The 21,955-nt window shown below is 39.8% G+C and overlaps 1 protein-coding gene and 1 long non-coding RNA gene across 2 annotated transcripts in view; one reads left to right on the top strand and one right to left on the bottom strand.

Moving 5' to 3' along the window:
- LOC132028290 (uncharacterized) overlaps positions 1-21,955 on the top strand; it is a 59,962-nt gene that overhangs the window by 37,097 nt on the left and 910 nt on the right. The window contains exon 2 of the long non-coding RNA XR_009407393.1: positions 18,076-18,274. This is a non-coding gene — a long non-coding RNA (uncharacterized LOC132028290). The remainder of the gene's footprint in view (positions 1-18,075; positions 18,275-21,955) is intronic.
- IL18 (interleukin 18) lies at positions 113-20,443 on the bottom strand. The gene is made up of 6 exons (XM_059417063.1): positions 20,250-20,443; positions 10,112-10,198; positions 9,286-9,297; positions 4,924-5,058; positions 3,792-3,925; positions 113-443 (listed from the first exon to the last, which is right to left on the bottom strand). The coding sequence occupies exons 2-6, from the start codon at positions 10,188-10,190 to the stop codon at positions 201-203; spliced, it is 603 nt and encodes a 200-aa protein (XP_059273046.1). The 5' UTR covers positions 10,191-10,198; positions 20,250-20,443; the 3' UTR covers positions 113-200.

Genomic DNA, 21,955 nt, shown 5'->3' with positions numbered 1-21,955 from the left:
AAGGAGGGCTGTATCCTACAACAGATCTTGCCCTGAGCCGAAATCAAGGGCCGGGCACTCACCCAACTGAGCTACCCAGGTGCCCCTTCTTAATTCATTTCTTAGTGGTATGTCTTGAGACCATTATTCACTTTATTTCATTACTACAAGTACAGGCTCAGAGTCTTACAACCTTTCTGAAAGACAAAAAGTCAAAAAATTCAAACTGCGATTTTAATATCCAGTGTGGGGTTTTGAACAGTGAACATAACGGATTTGTCCCCACTTCCATCCTTTTCTTTCAAAATAAGTTTGAAAAGCTCTTTCTCTCTTTTACAAGCTAGAAAGTGTCCTTGGTACAATGAAGACTCAAATTGTATCTTATCGTCATGTCCTGGAACACTTCTCTGAAAGAATATGATGTCATTCCCTTCGTCGCTGATACTGTCTGGGGGTCTCATTTCCTGTAGAGAAAAAAAAAATTATTTAATTTTTTTTTTTTTTTTAAGATTTTATTTAACAGAAAGAGATCACAAGTAAGCAGAGAGGCAGGCAGAGAGAGAGGAGGAAGCAGGCTCCCTGCCAAGCAGAGAGCCCAATGTGGGGCTCCATCCCAGGACCCTGGGACCATGACCCGAGCCGAAGGCAGAGGCTTTAACCCACTGAGCCACCCAGGCGCCCCCAAAATTTATTTAATTTTTTAAAAAGATTTTATTTATTTATTTGACAGAGAGAGATCACAAGTAGGGAGAAAAGCAGGCAGAGGAGGGGTGGGAAGCAGGCCCCCTGCCAAGCAGAAAGCCGGATGTGGGGCTCGATCCCAGGACCCTGAGATCACACCCTGGTAGAAGGCAGGGGCTTAACCCACTGAGCCACCCAGGCGCCCCAAAAATATTATTTAATTTTTTAAGGACCTGAACAATTTGAATATGTGTGGTTTATTTTGAAGTATATTACTGCACAGAGCTAAATTAGTCTTTATTCTTGGGGCGCCTGGGTGGCTCAGTGGGTTAAAGCCTCTGCCTTCGGCTCAGGTCATGATCTCGGGGTCCTGGGATCCAGCCCCGCATCAGGCTCTCTGCTCAGCAGGGAGCCTGCTTCCTCCTTTCTCTCTGCCTGCCTCTCTGCCTACTTGTGATCTCTGTCTGTCAAATAAATAAATAAAATCTTTAAAAAAAAAAAAAAAGAAGTCTTTATTCTCAAAAGTTAAACAAACCTTTCAGTATAAGAATACTGATCTCGTTTCCTCTTAATTCCTAATCCATCTGTTCTCCCTGTTCACTCTGGCTTTTCCCACCATTAAATGCACATTCAGGTTTAGGCCTGAGGTTTCTCCCAATTTACCCATCGGAGAACTTCTTTTTCTCCTCTCTCCCAGTGGAGTCCATATCTGGTCAAGAGGAAGTAGAACTCTAGCAGAGAGCAGCTGTTTGGGCTATGGTGAGTTCCTGTCTTCTTCCACCATTAACAGCTAAAGACATTGAAGACCTCCGCCCCCAGGCATAGGCTAGCTCTTGTTTCTGAGCCAAACATGAGAGAGGCAGAAAGTGGCAGGCATCTCAGCTTCCTTTCTTCTGTGGAGCCTGGTACTGAATTGTACTAGGGTAAGGTCCTTTGTTCCAGTCTAACCCTGCTTATTGGCTTAGACAGCACTTTTTCACTGCCAAGTACTCTAGTCCTGCAGTAGTCCTGAATTTCTATCCTGAAATGGGCTGGGCTTTTCCCTGAACCAAATGCTGATTCCTGTGTCCTTCAGTAACAATAGAGGGTTTTCTCAAGGATAGCTAGATTACTGGACACTATAATCCTGCTGGTCACTCAACTGACAGTATGGCCTGCACTTTTCCTATGAGTACATCATACCTGCTTTTCAGGATGGACTAGAAAACGTAAGGACCACCCAAGTTTCTTTCCATATTAATCCCGGAGCTAGCAGACATTTTGAGCTTAATTTTGACCCCCTGGTAGCAAAGGTTACCATTATCCTAAGGACTGATGGAGAGACCTCCAGACCCAAAATAGCATTCCAGCATCCTCCCAAGATGCCTGAAAGAATCTGGGCAGGGGTACCTCCAAACTTCTCAGTCAGTTGTGGAATTTATAGTTCTAACTCTTGACCTTTGTCCTTTGTCAACCAGTGAGAGTCCTTAACTGATGACAACACAAACTAGCTCACCCCAGCTCATCTGCAGCTGTCCGTGATATACCAGAATTTAGGGAGACCCAACCTGGGGGAGCTAATATGGGACTAAACTAAAGTCTAACGTATAAGTGATAAATCATCCTTACCTAACACTTCAAAAGCTGTAGAAATACTAGAGAGAGATAAACCTTTTATTTCAAACCTAGTGTGGAAAGTTATAGTTGAAGGTTGGAGGGGTGGATAGGTAGACTAGGTGAACTCTAACTAGTTCAGTGCCCTATTCCAGAACAGAGGCAAGGAAATCTTGGGGCAGGAGCTCTCCTTGGCTTTAGTGTTGCTACTCACAGCTCTCATAGGGAAGGTGCCCAACAAATGGATGTGGAAACAATCCCAGTAACTTTGGGGAACTCTCAATTCGGAAAGCCCTACCTGGTGAAACTTGAGTACTCCAAGGGCCTAAGGTATTCTTTACATCAGGAGGAGTTGAATCTGAACCCAGGGGAAGGTAAGCTTGACGTAACATCTGTTAGTTTGATCCTCTCCCAAGTGCACTAGTAAGTCTGAGAGAACTTAAAAATAACATACATAAATGGGGCACCTGGGTGGCTCAGTCGTTTAAGCATCTGACTCTTGATCTCTGCTTGAGTCTTGATCTCAGAGTTGTGAGTTCAAGTCCCATGTTAAAATTTATTTATTTAAAAATAAATAAGAAAATAACATATATTAATTGAAAGCTGAAGGATATAGCCAAGATTTAGGCTAAGAAGCAGGAATGAAATAATTAAGGATTAAAATATCATCATAATTTACAAAGGAGAAGGCTTATAGAAGGACAGTTGGCTTCATTCTGTGTGGCAGGACTCATTGTGGAAAGTCACAAGCCATTCTTTTTTTTTTTTTTTAAGTGAAATTCTTTCTTTCTTCCTTTTCTTTTCTTTCTTTCTTTCTTTTTTTTTTTTAAGTTTTATTTATTTATTTGACAGAGAGGGAGAGAGACAGTGAAAGAAGGAACACAAGCAGGGGGGAGTAGAGAGGGAGAGGCAGGCTTCCCACTGAGCAGGGATCCTGATGCAGGCTCTATCCCAGGACCCTGGGATCATGACCTGAGCTGAAGGCAGACACTTAACAACGGAGTCACCCAGGCACCCCACAAGCCATTCTTTAATATATATTGATAATTCATGTCTGTACTGTATATTTTTACTTTATCTATAGGTTGATTATTCAGAAGACCTGGGTTCTGAAACAAGTCTTGTGCCTGTTCCTCCATACAGCAGGCTCAGAAAAACCATGATGTGATTGCAATAAGTTAGAGAGTCTGACAATTATTAGTAACAATCCATTTTAAGGCTTCTCTGCTTCTTGCTATTCTTGTTCTAGATAAAAGTTTGGACTGAAGGTATTGGGTTGTTTTTTTTTTTTTAAGATTTTATTTTTATTTATTTGACAGAGAGAGATCACAAGTAGGCAGAGAGGCAGGCAGAGAGAGAGAGAGGAGGAAACAGGCTCCCTACTGAGCAGAGAGCCCAATGCGGGACTCGATCCCAGGACCCTGAGATCATGACCTGAGCCGAAGGCAGCGGCTTAACCCACTGAGCCACCCAGGCTCCCAAGGTATTGGGGTTTTTAAATTTTGCACACAAACATGACTCAAACAAGTCAGTCTTACCTTAAAGGAAATAGTTTTGTTCTTACAGGACAGAGTAGACATTCTATTACACATCACAGAGATGGTTACCGCCAGACCTCTGGTGAGGCTATCTTTATACATATTTATGATAAATACGGTATGGGATGCGTTTTCTGAAACAAACATTAATAAATGAGAAGTTAGAAGAAGTTTTGCAAATCAGTATTTATGGAAGTTAGCCTAAGGCTAAACCTTAACAGACCCATTATCATTATTCTGAGATTCAGCCAGTTAACTTTAAAACACATTCACATGCGTATTATAACACAAATGCAACTTTTTGAGGGTTGTACAGATACTTTGAGTTCATTAAAAGATTGTTTTTAACTTTCAAATGCTAAATAGAACATTAAAAAAATACGTTAAGGTAAAAATTTAGTTTTTTTTCAAAAGTACACCTCCACTGTTTCAACTCTGTCTCAACTCTGATATTTGGAATTCAGACTTTGGAAGGCCCAGTGAACTGATTCCCTTTGTAAGGCACTCTAAATTTCTGGTGTAAGACAGACTGAACTTGAAATGCTTGTGTATTTATTTTTATTTTTATTTTTATTTTTTTTTCAAAGATTTATTTATTTATTTGACAGACAGAGATCACAAGTAGGCAGAGAGGCAGACAGAGAGAGAGGAGGAAGCAGGCTCCCTGCTGAGCAGAGAGCCCGATGCGGGGCTCGATCCCAGGACCCTGGGATCATGACCTGAGCCGAAAGCAGAGGCTTTAACCCACTGAGCCACCCAGGCGCCCCGTTGTGTATTTATTTTTAATTTTGAGTTTTGAAAATGCCATCAGCAATTTCAGCTATAAGCAGCAGGTACCAAGGGTCCATGTAGAGATCCTAGTTAATGCAATTACAGTGAAGGGATTGGTGATCCACATGTAGGCTCACAGCATGACCCTTAGCAATGTCTTTATTGCATCAATTTTTCACCCCAGCAAAAAAAAAAAAATGCGGAATACCCTATTAAGTTTCCTGTGAATGAAATTATTACTGCTCCTAGGACTTTTCATCTGAGGATTAGGACTATCATAGAGAAACAGAGGTAGTTAAATGGAATGGGAAGAAGTAGCTTATCACTTTTATATTACAAATATGTGTTAAAAAAATAATACCTGTACAGTCAGAATCAGGCATATCTTCAAACACTGGTTGATTGCCCTCATTAACGAAGAGAACTTGGTCGTTCAAATTTCGTATGATAGAGAGTCTAGGTTCAAGCTTGCCAAAGTAATCCGATTCCAGGTTGTCTACAATGCACATTAAATTTCATTTAAAAATGTGTTTTTTCCCCTCTAAATTTACAAATAAGCATACTATATGTTTCAGTTTTCAATAGCTACTAATTGTAATCTTCTGGTACCGAAGCAGCTTGGGCAACGTTGCACGGTGTTTTCTAACCCACTTCCAAGAGCACACCCCACTTCTTGTTATCACCCAGAACTACTCTTTCTCTACAGTCTTATGGTCAAATATCCTATTTTCTAACCACAATCTCCCATCCTTTTAGCTTTCTTAAGCTTTTCCTCTACTTCAGAGTCCCCCTGCCTCTTACATTTTCTCTCTGTCTAACCTCTTCCTGTCTTCCCTTTCTTCTCTATGCAGCCTGGACCTCATGGCTCATCATTTTATCTACACTTTTGCCAGTACCTTAAATCCAGAATTTATTTGTCCTCCAACTACAAAACCCCAAACCTGGCTGCTGAGCTTTGCCAGTGAACAATTATACACATGTACAAATTGGTGTCACAAATTCACCGATTGTCAACACTTCCTTTCTGTTCCAGTTTAGTCCTCTTCTGTAGTCCAGACCTGCAGTCCCAAATCTTCTCCTGTCTCCTAAGGCTCTCTACACCGTCACCTCTGCTTTCACTTCAGCAGATGATTTCCTGCCACTCCACTTATAAGTGTAACTGTGGCACCCCGAGTTATTTCCACTGCCCTTCTTGCCACCAAGGGAAAATATGGAAAAAGTGACCCTTCTGGTGTCCAGGGCTGACCCCTTCTGTGCTCCGTATGTGTCTTCTACTGAAACCTTGATTTACCAATCATCCTCTGTCTTCTACCAACCCGGCCATGTGACTTCCTGTATCTTATTCTAAAGAAACAATCAGGCAAATGCATAAATATTTCAGTACCCAATTGCTTGTAGGAGCATTGTTAACAATAGCAACAAACTGCAAACAATTTAAATGCCGCCAATTGGGGATTAATCAAAAACATCTTGAGAGGCCCTTACTATGGAAGATCACAAATTGAATATAATTGTAATTATTCATTGCTATGGAAAGATGCGCATGTGTGTTTAAAGTAGCTTAGGTATAGTATGACATGTACTGAAAGATGTGTGGGACTATTGGATCAAAATGGTAGCAATGATTATTCCTGGGTTACTTTCATGTTTTTATTTTTCTTATTCTTCACTTCATTGCCTAAAAATTATTTATAATAAGCATATTGTTTTTATAATAAGAAAAACATAAAGCTCTTTTCACTTTGAGATTTAAAATTTCTCTGTCAACAATATTCCCTCTGTAGCTGGCCATGTATCTCTCTTCCTTTTAATAGTCATGCTTCTGGCAAGAGTTGTCTGTGTCACTTCCTTGCCATTTGCTCTTCCACTAATTGCCGTCTGCCTCCATTTCTTTTTCTTTTTTAAAAAAGCTTTCATTTATTTATTTGAGATAGAGCAAAAGAGAACATGAGCTGGGTGAGAGGCAGATGGACAGGGAGAGGTAGACTGAGCAGAGAGCCCCACACGGGGCTCCATCACACGACACTGGGATCATGACCTGAGCCGAAGTCCGACACTTAACCCACTGAACCACCCATTTCTCCCATCTGCCTCCATTTCTCCATCAAACTACATTTGAGGAGGTTGCCTAATTTCCTGTTGCTGAATGTAATAGAGACTTTCCAGCCATTGGTTTTCAAGGCTACAAAATCCAGCAGGGTGCCCATGACCTCTAGAGCTTGAAAGGCTCTCCTGGGATTCTGTGGCATTCTCTTGGTTTTTCTCCTTCCTCTTTGGTTACTCTGCTCTGTTCTTTACTTTACGTGGCATTCAGGTAGGGTCATACCCATGTCTGGTCTGTGATCCTCTAACATACTCCCAGATTATTGCTATTTTATTTTTCTACTGCATCCTTTAAATGTAGGTATTTCTCAGTTTAATCCTTGGCTTTTACTTTTCCCCTCTACACATTTCCTCTGATTTGTCTTTTTATTCCTATAGCTTCAGATGCTAGTTCTATGCATAAGTCTCCTACATCTATATAACCAGCCCAGATTTTCATCCTGAGCTCTGAACCATATGTCCAAGGGTCTCCTGGACATTTCCACTAGGATGTCCCACAGATAAGATCCAAAACTAAATTTTTGTCTTCCTCTTTGCTCCACATACTTCTGTACCTTGCTCTTCCCTTTGTGTATCCTATTTAGTGGAATGGTACAAACTGCCTAAGTGAAAAAATGGAGCCATCATTTCCTCTGTCTTTTTCTCCATCTCCTAAATCTAGCCCTAATCACATCCTGTTGACTCTTCCAAGTATTTCTAAAATCTCTCCACAGCTCTTCACTGACCCATGGTGCCTACCTTAATTCATGTTACCATCATTTCTTACAGAGACTACAGCAGTAGCCTCGAAATTGGTATCCCCCCGTTCGGTCCACACCTCAATTCCTTATACTGAAGCCAGAAGCAATTATAATTCACTTTTAATTAAAGTTAAAATTCAGAGAGATGATCCCGATATCTCTGAATTTTAATGAGGCACATAGCCGCCCAGAATAAAGATAATATTTTCAGATTTCCTCAAAGTTGGTGTGGCCACATGACTAGATTCTAATGGATGGAATGAGTACAATTGATGTGTATGACTTCCAAGTAGAGCCTTTCAAGGAAACGGCGCTGTCTTCCTCCTACTTTGAACCCTTTCTTGCCAGCTGGGATATGGACCCAGGAAGTACGATAAAGCCTTTCAAGTATGTGAGTGAGTTCAACAGCTTAGGGATGCCAGAATAACGAGAAAAGAAACTTGAGTTCTCAACATCATCAGACGTTATCTAGCCATACTAATCCTGAACTACCTACTTGGACTTGTGTTTGACAGAAGCATTTTCTATCTTATTCAGTTACTGAATTTTTGGATCTCTTTTTTTTAATGGCAAACTACTCTGTATTCCAGATCATATAAATTGTGCTTAATGAGTCCCCATTATCCCAAAGATAAGATCCGAATTCCCTATCTTGGAATAAGAGAACCTTCTTTATCTGCACCCTATTTATTATTCTTCTCACTCCATTCCCCTACTCCCATTCTACGTTACTTTTATTCCCCATAGGTGCCATGCTTCCTTTCATATCTTGGCCTTTGCATGTGGTCTTCTTCCTGTCTCGAATACTTTCTCTGGCTAACTCTGATTCACTCTTCAAATCTGTCCCTCCTTCAAAATGTCCCTCCCAGAATCTAATGGACTGAATTAGGTGCCCCTTCTATGTGTTCCCGTAGCATCCTGTGCCTTTGTAAACTCAATATACCATATTCCAACTGCCTTTGTGATGTGCCTGCTTCTTCCCATAGGAACCATGTTTTGTTCACCATTGTAACCTACTGCTTAACCTAGTGCCTGGGCTACAGATGCCAATATGTATTGAATTAAATAAAAGGAGAGTAGGGGAGTCTTTAAGAAACACAACGAATTATGGGTCAATTATATCTCAATAAAGCTGAGGGAATAAAGGAAACATGAAAAAAATAGCTTTTTTTATCCCCCCAAAAAGAAGCTATCTTCTATTTCTAGTCCAGTAAGGGTCACCTTAAGAATGGTAAAAGTGACATTTTTAAGGAAAAGCATGAGAAACGAAAGGGCTTTAATAATCTGGGAGTATGTTAGAGGATCACAGGCCAGACATGGGTACGATCTTACCTGAATGCCGGGACAAGGAGTGGGTGCATCCACATCTTAATAAGACACAAGGACTCAGCCTCACAGTTCTGCTTGCTCTACCCTTCCCCATCTCCTCTATTTCCAGAATTCTCTGCCCCTGGGAGCCTCCGAGGTTTCCTCCCAAAGCATTTCCGAGAAAGAGGGTTGAAGAAGGAGGATTCTCGTAATTTTGGACAATTCTCTTCTTCAATCCCTTTTTCCTCCAGAAAATTCATAACTTCCTGCGAATCTCAGGATCTGTGTAACAGGTGAAGTCTACTTTGTAGATTCTAAGAGCTAGAGAATTTCCTAAGATGTAGAAAGCAGCATATTTTGGGGGAAGTTCTTCTTTGTATCCCTTATGGTCATCTTTATTCCAAGGCAATGCTATGGAGCCCACATTCTTCTGTGGGAAGATTCGCCTCTCAAATATACTGAAACTGTACCAGTTTCTCTCAGCTGAGAGTGATGATATGGATGTGTCTGAGAGATGCTTTCTAAAGTAGTTACTTATTTTACAAAGATAGAGAAACAAATTTATACTTTACCATCATTTTCAGCTAAAGGGGAAAAAAGAGAAACAAAATATGTTAAATTCTATATTTCAATCAGAATATCTTTTACCCTACCATTTCATTACTCTCCTGTCATTCCCCAATATTTAACCCCTATTTTACCAATGATGGCCTTTGTAGGCCTCCACAAGTAATATTATATAATCATCCCAAAGGTCCCGTAAAATGAAGCTCATTAGATTTAGTGTGTTCTCAGGTAATTAGATATAAGACCTATATCCAGGGTTTATAAATTCAAATTTTCAGTTAAAAGGAAGTTTTATAAAATGATAGATTTACTCTTACTTTGATTGTTTAAGTGGAAAGTCATGTAGGGACTTTCTATGAAGCTTTCAGATGAAGCCAGCCTTTCAAGTGAAGCCAAACTGCCCATCAAAGATTAATCATTAGAATCTGTTTTTATATTTCAAATATATTTACATAAAATGGTATAACTCACTCACAGAACTCTAGATGTAAGGTATTTCTTATATGATTTGCCAGTTTGTTTTGGGAAATTATATTCCCTGAATGTGCCCAGTTCTGTGGGATTTTCATGATGTGCACCTGAAGCCACCTTATGAGTTGGCTACTGTTAACTAAAGAGCCAAGACATGTGGTAGCATGAGGTGCTAAAATGTGGGACATATTGTGGCTAATTTCTAGAAGCCCATTTTTTTTCTTTCCAGAGAAGAGCATTATTAGTATTACAGTGGAATTTGGTGACAGAAAAAGAAGCACTTAAGAGTTCACCTCACACATCTTTTCTAGCTGCATATATTTATCTGAACCCTTATTTGGCCTATGGCTTTAGGCTTACCTACAAAGTAAAGTGTATTGTCAATAAATTTCATTCCCACAAAGTTGATGCAGTTGTCTTCTACTGGGTTAGTAGCCATCTTTATTCCTAAAGAAAGCAAAGCATCATCTGTGAAAAGGTAGTGGTTGTTCCATTTACACAAAAAGAGCCCTTTAATACTTACTGCCTCATACTACTCCCAATTCAAAAGTCAGTGTATCACCTAGTATGCCGATGAACACTTTGGACATTTAATAAATGCTCGGGTCTTTGGCTTATGAATACACATGTTCAGATGTTCTTTTTTTTTTTAAATTAAAAAAAATTATTTATTTGACAGAGAGAGAGAGATGACAAGTAGGCAGAGAGGCAGGCAGAGAGAGAGGGCAGGGGAAACAGGCTCCCTGCTGAGCAGAGAGCTGGACACCGGGCTTGATCCCAGGACCCTGAGATCATGACCTGAGCTGAAGGCAGAGGCTCAACCAACTGAGCCACCCAGGCGCCCCCACATGTTCAGATGTTCTCCTGCAAACCATCAAGATATTTGGAATCTAGAAGCATCTTCTCATAAGACAGAATTATAAAGGGTAGATAAGTGGTCCACTACTGAACTGAAATATTGTCCTAGTATCTTGAGAGAATATATTATCAATATAAACACAGGATGCCTATCATTTAACTGTGGATTGGCTCTATCTCTGTCTTTCAACCAATGGGTTCATGTGCATGGGAGATTGAAGGTTTGTGACTTCACTGTGAAAGTGCTAACGGTGAGACAATGACAAAAACGGTGTTTCCTGCCAGCAGTGAGGGTAGGGTGGTGGGGGTTGTGGTGGGAGGAGGCTGAAGGGCTTGGCATCTGGTGGCCCTCTTCCTCCCTATGCAGCAGTAGCTTTCGACCTAGAGTTTGGGTTATACTATGATTTTTCCACAAGGAATACATAAATATATAGTATTTCTGTAAAAAAACAACAAATAATTTAGAATTTGAAAATGTTAAAACTTCTTTTTGCTCTTCTCTGCACCCCCTACTCCACCCCACTCAGTCTAGTGTGTACTCTTCCAGACCTATGTCTGTGAAGCAAGGATTCTCTATCTGGGAAATTTCTGTACGTGGATGTGAAAAAAATTACATATTTATTTTCACCAACTTCTAACGGAAATTTAGCAGTTCCTTCCATTATGGTGTAGGGAACAAACGTATTAATAGCAATACCTGTAATGTCACTAATAGAAATACATATTTCCTATTGTATTATCTTGAGATCTTGAAATAGGGTTTAAACGCCTTTCTGTTTTGAAATATACAGAAGTTATTGGTCCTACCAGTAGACTTTGTGATTTATGTGTTAATAAGGAGGCACACATATACTGTAACAAAATTTGCTAATTTTTTGATAACCCCATTTTGATATAATGGGTTTTCTTTATAATCTTAAGTATTTAGTGTTATGCATGTAAAAACATTATTTTGAGAAGGGGTCCATAAACTTCGGATTGTCCATGAGGGTCCACGGCACAGAAATGATTAAGAGGCTCTACTCCAGAGTTCAGCAGTACTTTGCGTTCTTGAGGGTAGTTATGGTTGGGGCTCTAACTCTAAGGCAGGTGCCTGGGTCACAGTTGTCATTGGTATTTATAGGTATTTAAGTCGAAGCTCCTAGATTTATGCTGGGTCGAATATTTTTCTGGCATAGTCTACTGAGGCCAGATATATATGGTAGAGGAAGCAGGAAATTAAAACTCAGTTAAAAAACTTAATCCAGGGGCACCTGGGTGGCTCAGTGTTTAAAGCCTCTGCCTTCATGATCCCAGGGTCCTGGGATAGAGCCTCACATTGGGCTCTCTGCTCAGCAGGGAGCCTGCCTCCTCCTCCTCTCTCTCTCTGCCTGCCTCTCTGCCTACTTGTGATCTGTCCGTCAAATAAATTTAAAAAAAAATCTTAAAAAAAAAAAAAACTTAATCCAAATTAAGTTAACCTAAGACACTTGTCGGTTGGTGGCTATTCATCAGTTTAATCTATATTATATTAATTATATTATATTAATCTATTATAAAATTATATTATATTAATCTATCCTTTATCCTACCCTATCCTATTATAAAATTATATTAATCTCTCCTTATACACATACAAATGTGGATAGTTATCAAATTTATACAGATATATAACATACAAGCATATGAAATAATGGCTAGGTGATCTTCTCTACAAACTTTAATATTATGTAATGCCCTCATATTTTTGGAAAATGATTTACCTGAGAATTACTAAGTAGTACATGCAGGAATTGGATGAAATTACTTATATTTACTACAGGCAGTATTCAGTCAATGAGTGAATAGATTTAGAGGACACTGTTACCTTTAAAAATAATATTACACAATACTGGGGTGCCTGGGTGGCTCAGTGGGTTAAGCCGCTGCCTTCAGCTCGGGTCATGATCTCAGGGTCCTGGGATCGAGTCCCACATCGGGCTCTCTGCTCAGCAGGGAGCCTGCTTCCTCCTCTCTCTCTGCCTGCCTCTCTGCCTACTTGTGATCTCTGTCTGTCAAATAAATAAATAAAATCTTTAAAAAAAATAATATTACACAATATTTGAAATCATCAGTTAATTATCAAGCATGCACTGTGTGGCAGTAATGGAGCTGGAAAGCTGACAAAACATAATACCTACCCTCCAATTACACAGAGTCTGGTGAAAGACAAATATATAAACAATTGCAGTGTTTTGATATAATGGGTTTTCTTTATAATCTTAAGTATTTAATGTTATGCATGTAAAAACATTATTTTGAGACGGGGTCCATAAACTGCAGTGGCAGTGTTGAGGAAGACTTCTTAGGGGATGTGATAATTGTGTTGGCTTATAAGAGAGACAGGCATTTTCAAGGCCAGGGGAAGAGCTTTCACAAAGAGGGAACCATGTGAGCAAAAGCCAGCAAGCAGGGAATTCTGAGAGAACAAGGCTTATTTGGAGCCTTTTACTGTAGTTAATGCAAATGCAGCCCCATTTTACAAGAAGAAAAGCATTTTTGAAGATCTCACAAGTTCAAGATTAAATTTTCGGGGCGCCTGGGTGGCTCAGTGGGTTAAAGCCTCTGCCTTCGGCTCAGATCATGATCCCAGGGTCCTGGGATCGAGCCTCGGGTCGGGCTCTCTGCTCAGCAGGGAGCCTGCTTTCTCCTCTCTCTCTCTCTGCCTCTCTGCCTACTTGTGATCTCTGCCTGTCAAATAAATAAATTAAAAAAAATAAATTTTCCCTGAGAATAAATAGAAATATATATAAAGAGATATCCTTGGAGTACACAAATCTACAACAACCAAGTTGTATTCTTTCTTTCTTTGTTTCAACTTTCTCAGTTGAATTATGCTTTGCATAGTGCTCTCTCCACATACTCTATCATGATTGTACTTTGGCCCTTTTACCATTGTTTTCTTGCACCTGTTTTTCCAACTTATTTATCTGGAGGTGCTTCTCAGCACAAGCAGTAACAATACTCCTCAGCACTTTGATAGCATTACTATCAGATATAAAAGTATTTAAAATTATGAGAGTAGTGAACATTTTTTTTGAAGATTTTATTTATTTACTTCAGACAGAGAGAGAGAGAGAGGGAAAGCACAAGTGGGGAAGAGGGGCAGAGAGAGCAGCAGGCCCCCCGCTGAGCAGGGAGTCTGACATGGGGATCCATCCCAGGACCATGGGACCATGACCCAAGTCACAGGCAGACGCTTAACTGACTGAGCCACCCAGGCGCCCCAGGAATAGCGAACATTTAAAAAAGTGTCACAGTAACCAGTACGTCTCAAGACCTTCTGGGATATTTAAAGAATAGCCTAGCTTACATAATATTGACATGGAAGTAGCTAATTCTGTCAGGTATAAGAGACACTTAGGTGTGCCAAGAGTGTTAAACAGTTCACAACTCACTTAATGTACCAGCTCCGAAATCATGTCATTCTAGATAAACTAATTTGGGGGACTTGACATATTTTCATTTTGCCTGTAAAGTAAGAGTATTATTTTTATATTGTATGAGTTGATTATGCCTAGTTCAATTCACATAAAATGCAACTTGCTGTGTAGTTCAGTTTGACAAAAGCTCCCAAAGAAGAGTCAGATTGTAAAGGCCTTGCTTGGGGTGCCTGCCTGAGTGGCTCAGTGTGTTAAGCCTTTGCCTTCGCCTCAAGTCACGATCTCAGGGTCCTGGGATCGAGCCCCACATCGGGCTCTCTGCTCAGTGGGGAGCCTGCTTACCTTCCTCTCTCTCTGCCTGCCTCTCTGCCCACTTGTAATCTCTGTCAAATAAATAAATAAATAATCTTAAAAAAAAAAAAAAAAGCCTTGCTTAAATAGGCTAAAGAATTTGAACTGCTCTTCTGAAAAAAAAAAAAAAAATACTGACTTCCTTTAAGTAGGAGAAAGACATGGTCAAATTTATGTTTTAAAAAGCTCTCCCTGGCAGTGGTGTGGAGGATGGATTCTATGGGCAAGACTGGACAGAAGCCAGAAAACCACCTCAGAAGTAATTTTGACAGTTAAAGTACCAGTTGATGAAGCTGTAAACTAAGGTAGTTTCTGTGGGGATGAAAGGATATTTACCTGCAGGATTTTTTAGCTGATTAGTTATAGGTCAAATGGAAGGAGGAACTGCAAGTTGCTGGCTTGGTTAGTTTGTTGAGTGGTTACCTTATTATAACTAAGAAAAAAGAGACTGACAGGCTTAAGTAGAAAATGTGTTCAGTTTTGCAAATACCGGAGAGAAGTGTCACAGAAGGCAAGGGAGAAAGGAGCTTTAAAGAAGAACTGCTTGAGATCAGAAACTGATGGGCTCAAACTTGCTCACTGAATTTGGCTGTTAAGTTAAGGAGTCGAAGTGGGGAATGTGGAGGGAGCAGAGGCACGCTGACAAAGATCTAGGGCAGAAGGGGTGGGGCAGGATGGGATGTGAGGTAAGACAGCAAATTAGGGAGTCTGGCTCTGAAGCGTAGAGAGAGGGTAGTACCTAGTTGGGGCGGAGGTGTATATAACTTGCAAATTTCAGTTTCTGGCTCCAGACCCACAGTCCAAGTGAAGGATATATTAAGGAATTACTTTCCAAAACATGCCCAAGTACCTGTCCCAAATGGAAACCTGGGAGTCCTCCATTCCTTTGTCTAAACTACCTCTTAAATATTATAGATTATAACTCAGAAATATCTTTAGAATTTGATATCTTCTCTCCTCTACCAGCTGTTTTTTTAAGTAATTAATTAGTTTTAATGACTAATCAAGTTCTTTTTTAAAATTTAAATTCAATTAATTAACATATAGTATAAGTTTCAGAGGTAGAGTTTAGTGACTCATCAGTTGCATATAACATCCAGTGCTCCTTACATCATGTGCCATCCTTAAAGCCCATCACCCAGTTACCCATCCCGCCAACCACCTCCCCTCCAGCAGCCCTCAGTTGTTTCCTAGAGTTAAGTCTCTTGTGGTTTTTCTCTCTCTCTGATTTCGTCTTATTTTATTTTTCCTTCCTTCCTCTGTGATCCTGTTTTGTTTCTTAAATTTCGCATATGAATGAAATCATATGATAATTGTCTTTCTTTGGTCAATTTATTTCACTTAGTATAATACCCTCTAGTTCCATCTGTGTCATTACAAATGGTAAAATTTCTTTTTTTTTTTTTTTTGGATGGCTGAGTAATATTCCATTATATATATGACCACATCTTCTTTATCCATTCATCCGTCAATGGACATCTCAGCCCTTTCCATAGTTTGGCTATTGCGGACATTGCTGCTATAAACATTGGGGTGCAGGTGCCCCTTTGGATCACTACATTTGTATCTTTGGGGTAAATACCCAGTACTACAATTGCTGGGTCCTATGATAGCTCTATTTTTTTTTTTTAAAGATTTTATTTATTTGTCAGAGAGAGAGAGAGAGAGAGAGAGAGCGAGCACAGGCAGACAGAGTAGCAGGCAGAGGTAGAGGGAGAAGTAGACTCCCCGCCGAGCAGGGAGCCCGATGTGGGACTCCATCCCAGGACTCTGGAATCATGACCTGAGCCGAAGGCAGCGGCCCAACCAACTGAGCTACCCAGGCGTCCCGGTAGCTCTATTTTTAACTTGAGGAACCTCCATACTGTTTCCTGAATGACTGTAGCAGCTTGCGTTCCCACCGGCTATATGAAAGGGTTCCCCTTTTTCTGCGTCCTTGCGGAACATCTGTTGTTTCCTGACTTGTTAATTTTAGCCATTCTGACTGCCCACCAGCACTGTTTTAAATCCAGCCCTCATCGCTTCCAGTATCTTCTATTTTAGTACTCCTTGACTTGGTTTTCTTGCTTCGAGACTCTCCTGGACTACATACTGTTGTCAGTGTCATTTCTCCTGCCAGACCATAACTTTCCTGCTTTTGTTGCCTGCCAAACCCTTCATTCTTCATCTTTTAAGTCCCCACTCAACATTTTCTCTAGGGAAGCTTCCCTGACTCCTCTATTTCTACCTAATCATTCTCTCCTCAGTAACCCCCCTCTACCTACCTCTTCTCAAATAGCTCTTACTATGCCGAATAAGATTATTTTGATTACAAATAGGTCTGCCCAGCTTCCATCTGAGTTTCTTTATGATGAATTGTCCTTTTTTTCTTAAATCTTCAACACCCGGAAGAAGTTTATGCACACGAAGAGCTCAATAAATGTTAAATGAATAAATGTTTGCTATGATAAACTGTGTTGCCATGACAACAGTGTGTAAAGGGACTGGTAGAATTTTTTCTGTCTTAAAACCTTTACTCCATCTGAAAGCCAATGAGAAGGAGAAGGAAAATCTGAAGCATACTTTATTTTTAAAAGATTTTATTTATTTATTTGAGAGAGCGAGAGAAAAAGAAAGGGACAGAGAGGGTGTGGGGAGAGGGGCAGAGGAGGAGGGAGAGGGAAAGGGAGAGAATCCCAAGCAAGACCTCAAGCTGAGGGAGGAATCATTTGCAGGGCTGGATCTCACAACCCTGAGATCATGACCTGAACCAAAAAGAAGAGTCAGATGCTTAACCCACTGAGCCACCCAGGCGCCCTTGAAACATATTTTAAAATTAGAGTAACTTCTCCAATATTTAAAAAAAAATTTTAAAAATAGAGTAACTTCTCCAATAAGCTCCCTCTTTCTTTTTTTTCCTCTAGTGCTTTCTTATTTCATGTGTTTATTTTCTTACCACTCTTTTTGTTAGATCTCAATACATCTATGATTACAAGCGTTGTGCCTCTTTTCACTCCTCCCCTCAATTTTCCTCTTGTTTCGTCATCCATGTTCCTTTGCTTTCTTACCTCTGGTCTATGAAAACTATAGTTCCCATAGATAAAGATGCTTTGAATATTTCATCTAAAATTCTCAGATTATTGAGTTTTTCTTCTTTTAAAGTTACAAACCACCTCAGAACCATCCTTCCAGGAAAATGCAGTGGCAATTGGTTCTTTGAAACAAAAACCATTTTAGTTATACAAGACCTGGAAAACTAGCTAAAGGCTAGTGAATGATAGAAAATCACGATGGAAATTAGGCCACAGGTTTGCAATCTTGCCTGGGACAAGTTACTTAATTTTGAGGGTCTCAGTTTCCTCATTTCAACAGAAGAAGTGAATGGTTAATTTTTCAGGTCTTAACCAGCTCCAGCATTCTGTAATTCTTGATTCTAGATAAGGCTGCAAGGATAGAACCATTTATATGTGGCAAATATCCTCATAACCACTTCCTCCTAGTTCTAACACAACATGTATTGATTGAATATTTATTATACAGCCCTAGTTGTTAAGTTGTAGGAGTTAAAAAACATACAATTAGATTGAAAGTAAAACTGTCTTAAATTTGAAAAGCAATCATGTTTCTCCTTGCTGTGGAATTACAATTTTGTGGCATAGGCATGGGATGTAATGAGAAAGCATATTACCCAATTTCCTAAAATCAGGTATGTAGTCATCTTTTTTTTTTTTTAAGGTTTTATTTGTTTTAAGAGAGAGACGGAGCATGAGCCGGGTGAGAGGCAGAGGAGAAGCAGACTCCCTGCTGAGCAAGGAGCCCGCATGCAGCACTGGCTGGATGACAGAGTCCAGGACTCCTGCATCATGACCTGAGCTGAAGGCAGATGCTTCCCCAGCTGAACCACCCAGGCACTCCCATAGTCATCTTGATAGCAGTAAGATCAAAACCTAACTATTCAGTTCTAAAAATCATTTTATTCTTGAAAATGTTGTCATTTTAAAAAAAAGAGAGAGAGAAAATGTTGCCATTTTATGAATATACGCATGTGCGTGTGGCAGAGGGAGGATGGAAGAAGACCTAGGCAAAAATTTAGGCAGTTAATGATAAAAGGTGTATATGTAATCAGCGGCTAAATACAGACTCAGAGCCAACAGCCAAAAGGGAACGGATGTAGATGGAATGGCCTTGTGTGAAAATGAGAATTGAATTTAACCTTAAAGAATGTTTCAGATTTGAATGGTTGGAAAAGGAGATGGAAGAACATTTATGTGACCATTAAAACAATGTTGTGGTGAAGGATGGACTGAGCGGCCATTTTCTGGACTGCAATGAACTCAGTGTAGGGTGGGGTTAGAGAGGGCTTTGGAAGGCACTGGAAGAATGTGAATTTATTTATCTATCTATCTATTTAAAGCACATTTATTTTTCTTCGAAATCTCTACACCCAATATGGGGCTCAAACTCAGGACCCCCAGATCAAGAGTTGCATGTTTTTCTGACTGAGCCAGCCAGGCGTCCCCGAAGAATGTGAATTTAATCTCGCAGACAGTAGGAACGCAGATTACTGAGCGGGCAAGTGCATTATGAAAAAGATAGAGACAGGCTATGACACTACTATAAGAATTCATGTAGGAATTCACATAAGAATTCCTAATATTCAGGTAGGGATATTATGAACAAGCCAGGTTAAAAAAGATATTGTGGAGGAAGATTTAATAGAACTTGAAAAAGCTGGATGTAGGCAAAAAGAAAAGAGGAGTTTAAGGAAGTCCTAATTTTTGTTATTCATACTTCAAAATAGAGATATTTATTCAACCCTTTCCTTCTTATGAAATAAAATTCTCCTGGGGAATGCTATAATTTTGTACAACTATAGCCCGGCTAAGGGTCTTGATGCAGATTCCATTAAGATTATCAATCTCTGGCAAAACTTTTTGTTTGCTTTTAGAATCATGGATACAGAGTGGAGACTCCCTTTGAAGAGGAGCTTGCTAATTTTATTTTATTTTATTGTTTTGTTTTATTTTATTTTATTTTATGATTTTTATTTATTTATTTGAGAGAGAGTGAGCTAGAGCAAGGGGAAGGGGCAGAGGGAGATGGAAAAGCAGACTCCCAGTTGAGCAGGGAGCCCCCCTATACCGGGCAGGGAACCCGATGCAGGACTGGATCCTAGAACCCTGAAATCATGACCTGAGCTGAAGGTAGATGCTTAACTGAGCCACCCAGGCACCCCTACTTTTTTAAAGCTGTGATCCTTAAGGGGCTCATGAGGTCAAAGCTATTTTCATAATAATTCCAAGATATAACTTTTCTTTTTCACCTCATTCTCTCAGGAGTGTACAGGACAGTTTACCAGAGGCTACATTCTGTGTGATATCGCATAGATTGAATGCAAAAGCAGATAGAAATGCAGCTGTCTTCTATTAAGCTAGATAATAATAAAGAGATTCATGAAAATGAAAAACAATGTCACTCTTCAGAGTAGATTTTTAAAAATATATAGTTAATCTATAATTTAAAATGCTATTTATGCTAACCCATGATGTGCTTACTGTTATTTTAAAATAAATGAAAAGGTCGCTATTTTAAAATTTTCTCAGTTTTAATTTCTAATACAGTAAATGACTGCAATGCAGTAAATAACCTAGAGAAACAAAACTTTTTCAGGGTCTTTGGTAATTTTTAGGAGTGGAAAGAGGTCACAAGACCAAATAGTTTGAGAACATTTGCTCAAAAGTGATACACTCCAATGTTGGTTAAAAGACAAAAAGTTTACACTCCGACTTGTTACTCCCTGCCCATCATAGTGGTGTCAGAAGACTGAAATTGCTCTCAAATGCTTTTCTAAGCTTACTTACTTCTAAACCATGCCTCATTTCCAAATCAAGAGGAATGATATTTCTTACCTGTGCTTGACAGTTTCCTACGAGAGGAAGGTCTCTTTCTTTTCTTGAGGCTGTGGAGATGGGAAAAGGTGGCAGTCCCTTCAGCCGCTGAAGCCGGCAGCTGAGAATGCAGAAATCTGCTTTGGAAAGCAGAGCGAGCTGATTGTCAGTTCTAATTGCCATCTAGGAGGAGACCAAGTTTCTGGGGGAGGAGACCAAACGACTCAGAGAAAGGAGGAAGAAGGTGGAGGGAGGAGACTGTTCTGGCACGCCTTGAACCCGCCTTCAAATGTGGGCTCTTGCCTAGGGCAACAGAACTTGCAGTAATGTCAGAGAATATGGGTACTTCTTTTAATGTAAAAATCGCTATTTTAATGAAATAATTTTTTCTGTAAAAGTTGGAGTTCTGGCCCTCCCAAAGCTTGTGCCTCTTTCAGAAGTACTATACTTCCAAACTTCCCCCTTCTTTAAAGTTTTGTGTGTATTGCTGTTGTTGTTGTTTAGAATTACTTATTTTAGAAAGACAGAGCATGGGTGGCATAGAGGGAGAGAATCTCAAGCAAACCCCCCACTAAGCAGGGAGCCCAACAGCGGTGGAGGTGGGGGGCTCCGTCTCACGACCTGTGAGATCATGACCAGAGCTGAAACCAAGAATCAGATGCTTAACTGACTGAGCCACCCAGGTGCCCTCCAAGCCCTTTTTAAAAAGCACTTGTCTTGGTCAGTTAGAAGCATCTTTTCTCACATTAATCTCTCTGTTTTGAGACTTTCTTTCTTTCTTTTTTTTAAAGATTTTATTTATTTATCTGAGAGAGAGAGAGAATGAATGAGAATGAGAGGGGAGAGGTCAGAAGGAGAAGCAGACTCCCTGCCTAGGAGGGAGCCTAGTGTGGGACTTGATCCCAGGACTCCAGGATCATGACCCAAGCTGAAGGCAGTTGCTTAACCGACTGAGCCGTCCAGGCACCCTTTTTTGAGACTTTCTATTCAGACTAAAGCACAAAAGTTCTTCCTTATCTTGCAGTGCTGGATAATCAGCCCTATTAGAATAACCCTTATAATGTAATAATAGCACCTAAAATGTAACTTTAAAAAGGGAGAGGAAAATATTACAGTCTTGAAAATAATTAGCAGAAACAAAGTTCCTTGGACAATTTTTTTCTTGAACATGTGCTGAATTGTATGACCTTGCTAGCAAGGGAATTAGCAAAGTGACTTTCTGTTTTTGCCTTTTTTTTTTTTTTTTTTTTGCCAGTATAAAGCCTGTATAGAAACAGAGGGGTTCTAGAATTAGGAAGCAAAATGCTTCCATAAGTAGCTAGTTGGGTGTTTTGTTTTTTAACAAAATAGGGTTTTCATTTTATAAGGTCATAAATACATCACATCCATAGCAGTGATTACAAAGGAAGCCTGTGGTGGGATGGTCACAGGTGCTTGGTGCAGAGACTACTGGAAGAAGAAAAATCACACATTTAAAAGAAATATATGATAAGAATACACACATGATTGAAATTGAACTAACAGATTTCTATCCTCCAACTATAGTGTATGAAAGCATGAAATGGAGTCTAGTAGTGATCAGAAGCAGAGCACCAGACAAAATAATTTTAAATGGCCCATTCCCGATGATTTCTCTCCAACTGTAAAGATGTAGAATGCCCAATTTACCCATTTCTTAGTTTGGGGATAAACATTTTTTTTTTTTTTTTTTTTTTTTTTTTTTTTTT

This window comes from Mustela nigripes, chromosome 1 (assembly GCF_022355385.1).
Source record: "Mustela nigripes isolate SB6536 chromosome 1, MUSNIG.SB6536, whole genome shotgun sequence".
Taxonomy (NCBI): domain Eukaryota; kingdom Metazoa; phylum Chordata; class Mammalia; order Carnivora; family Mustelidae; genus Mustela; species Mustela nigripes.
Note: the sequence above shows the minus strand (reverse complement) of the source record. Positions and strands in the feature narration are given on the sequence as shown.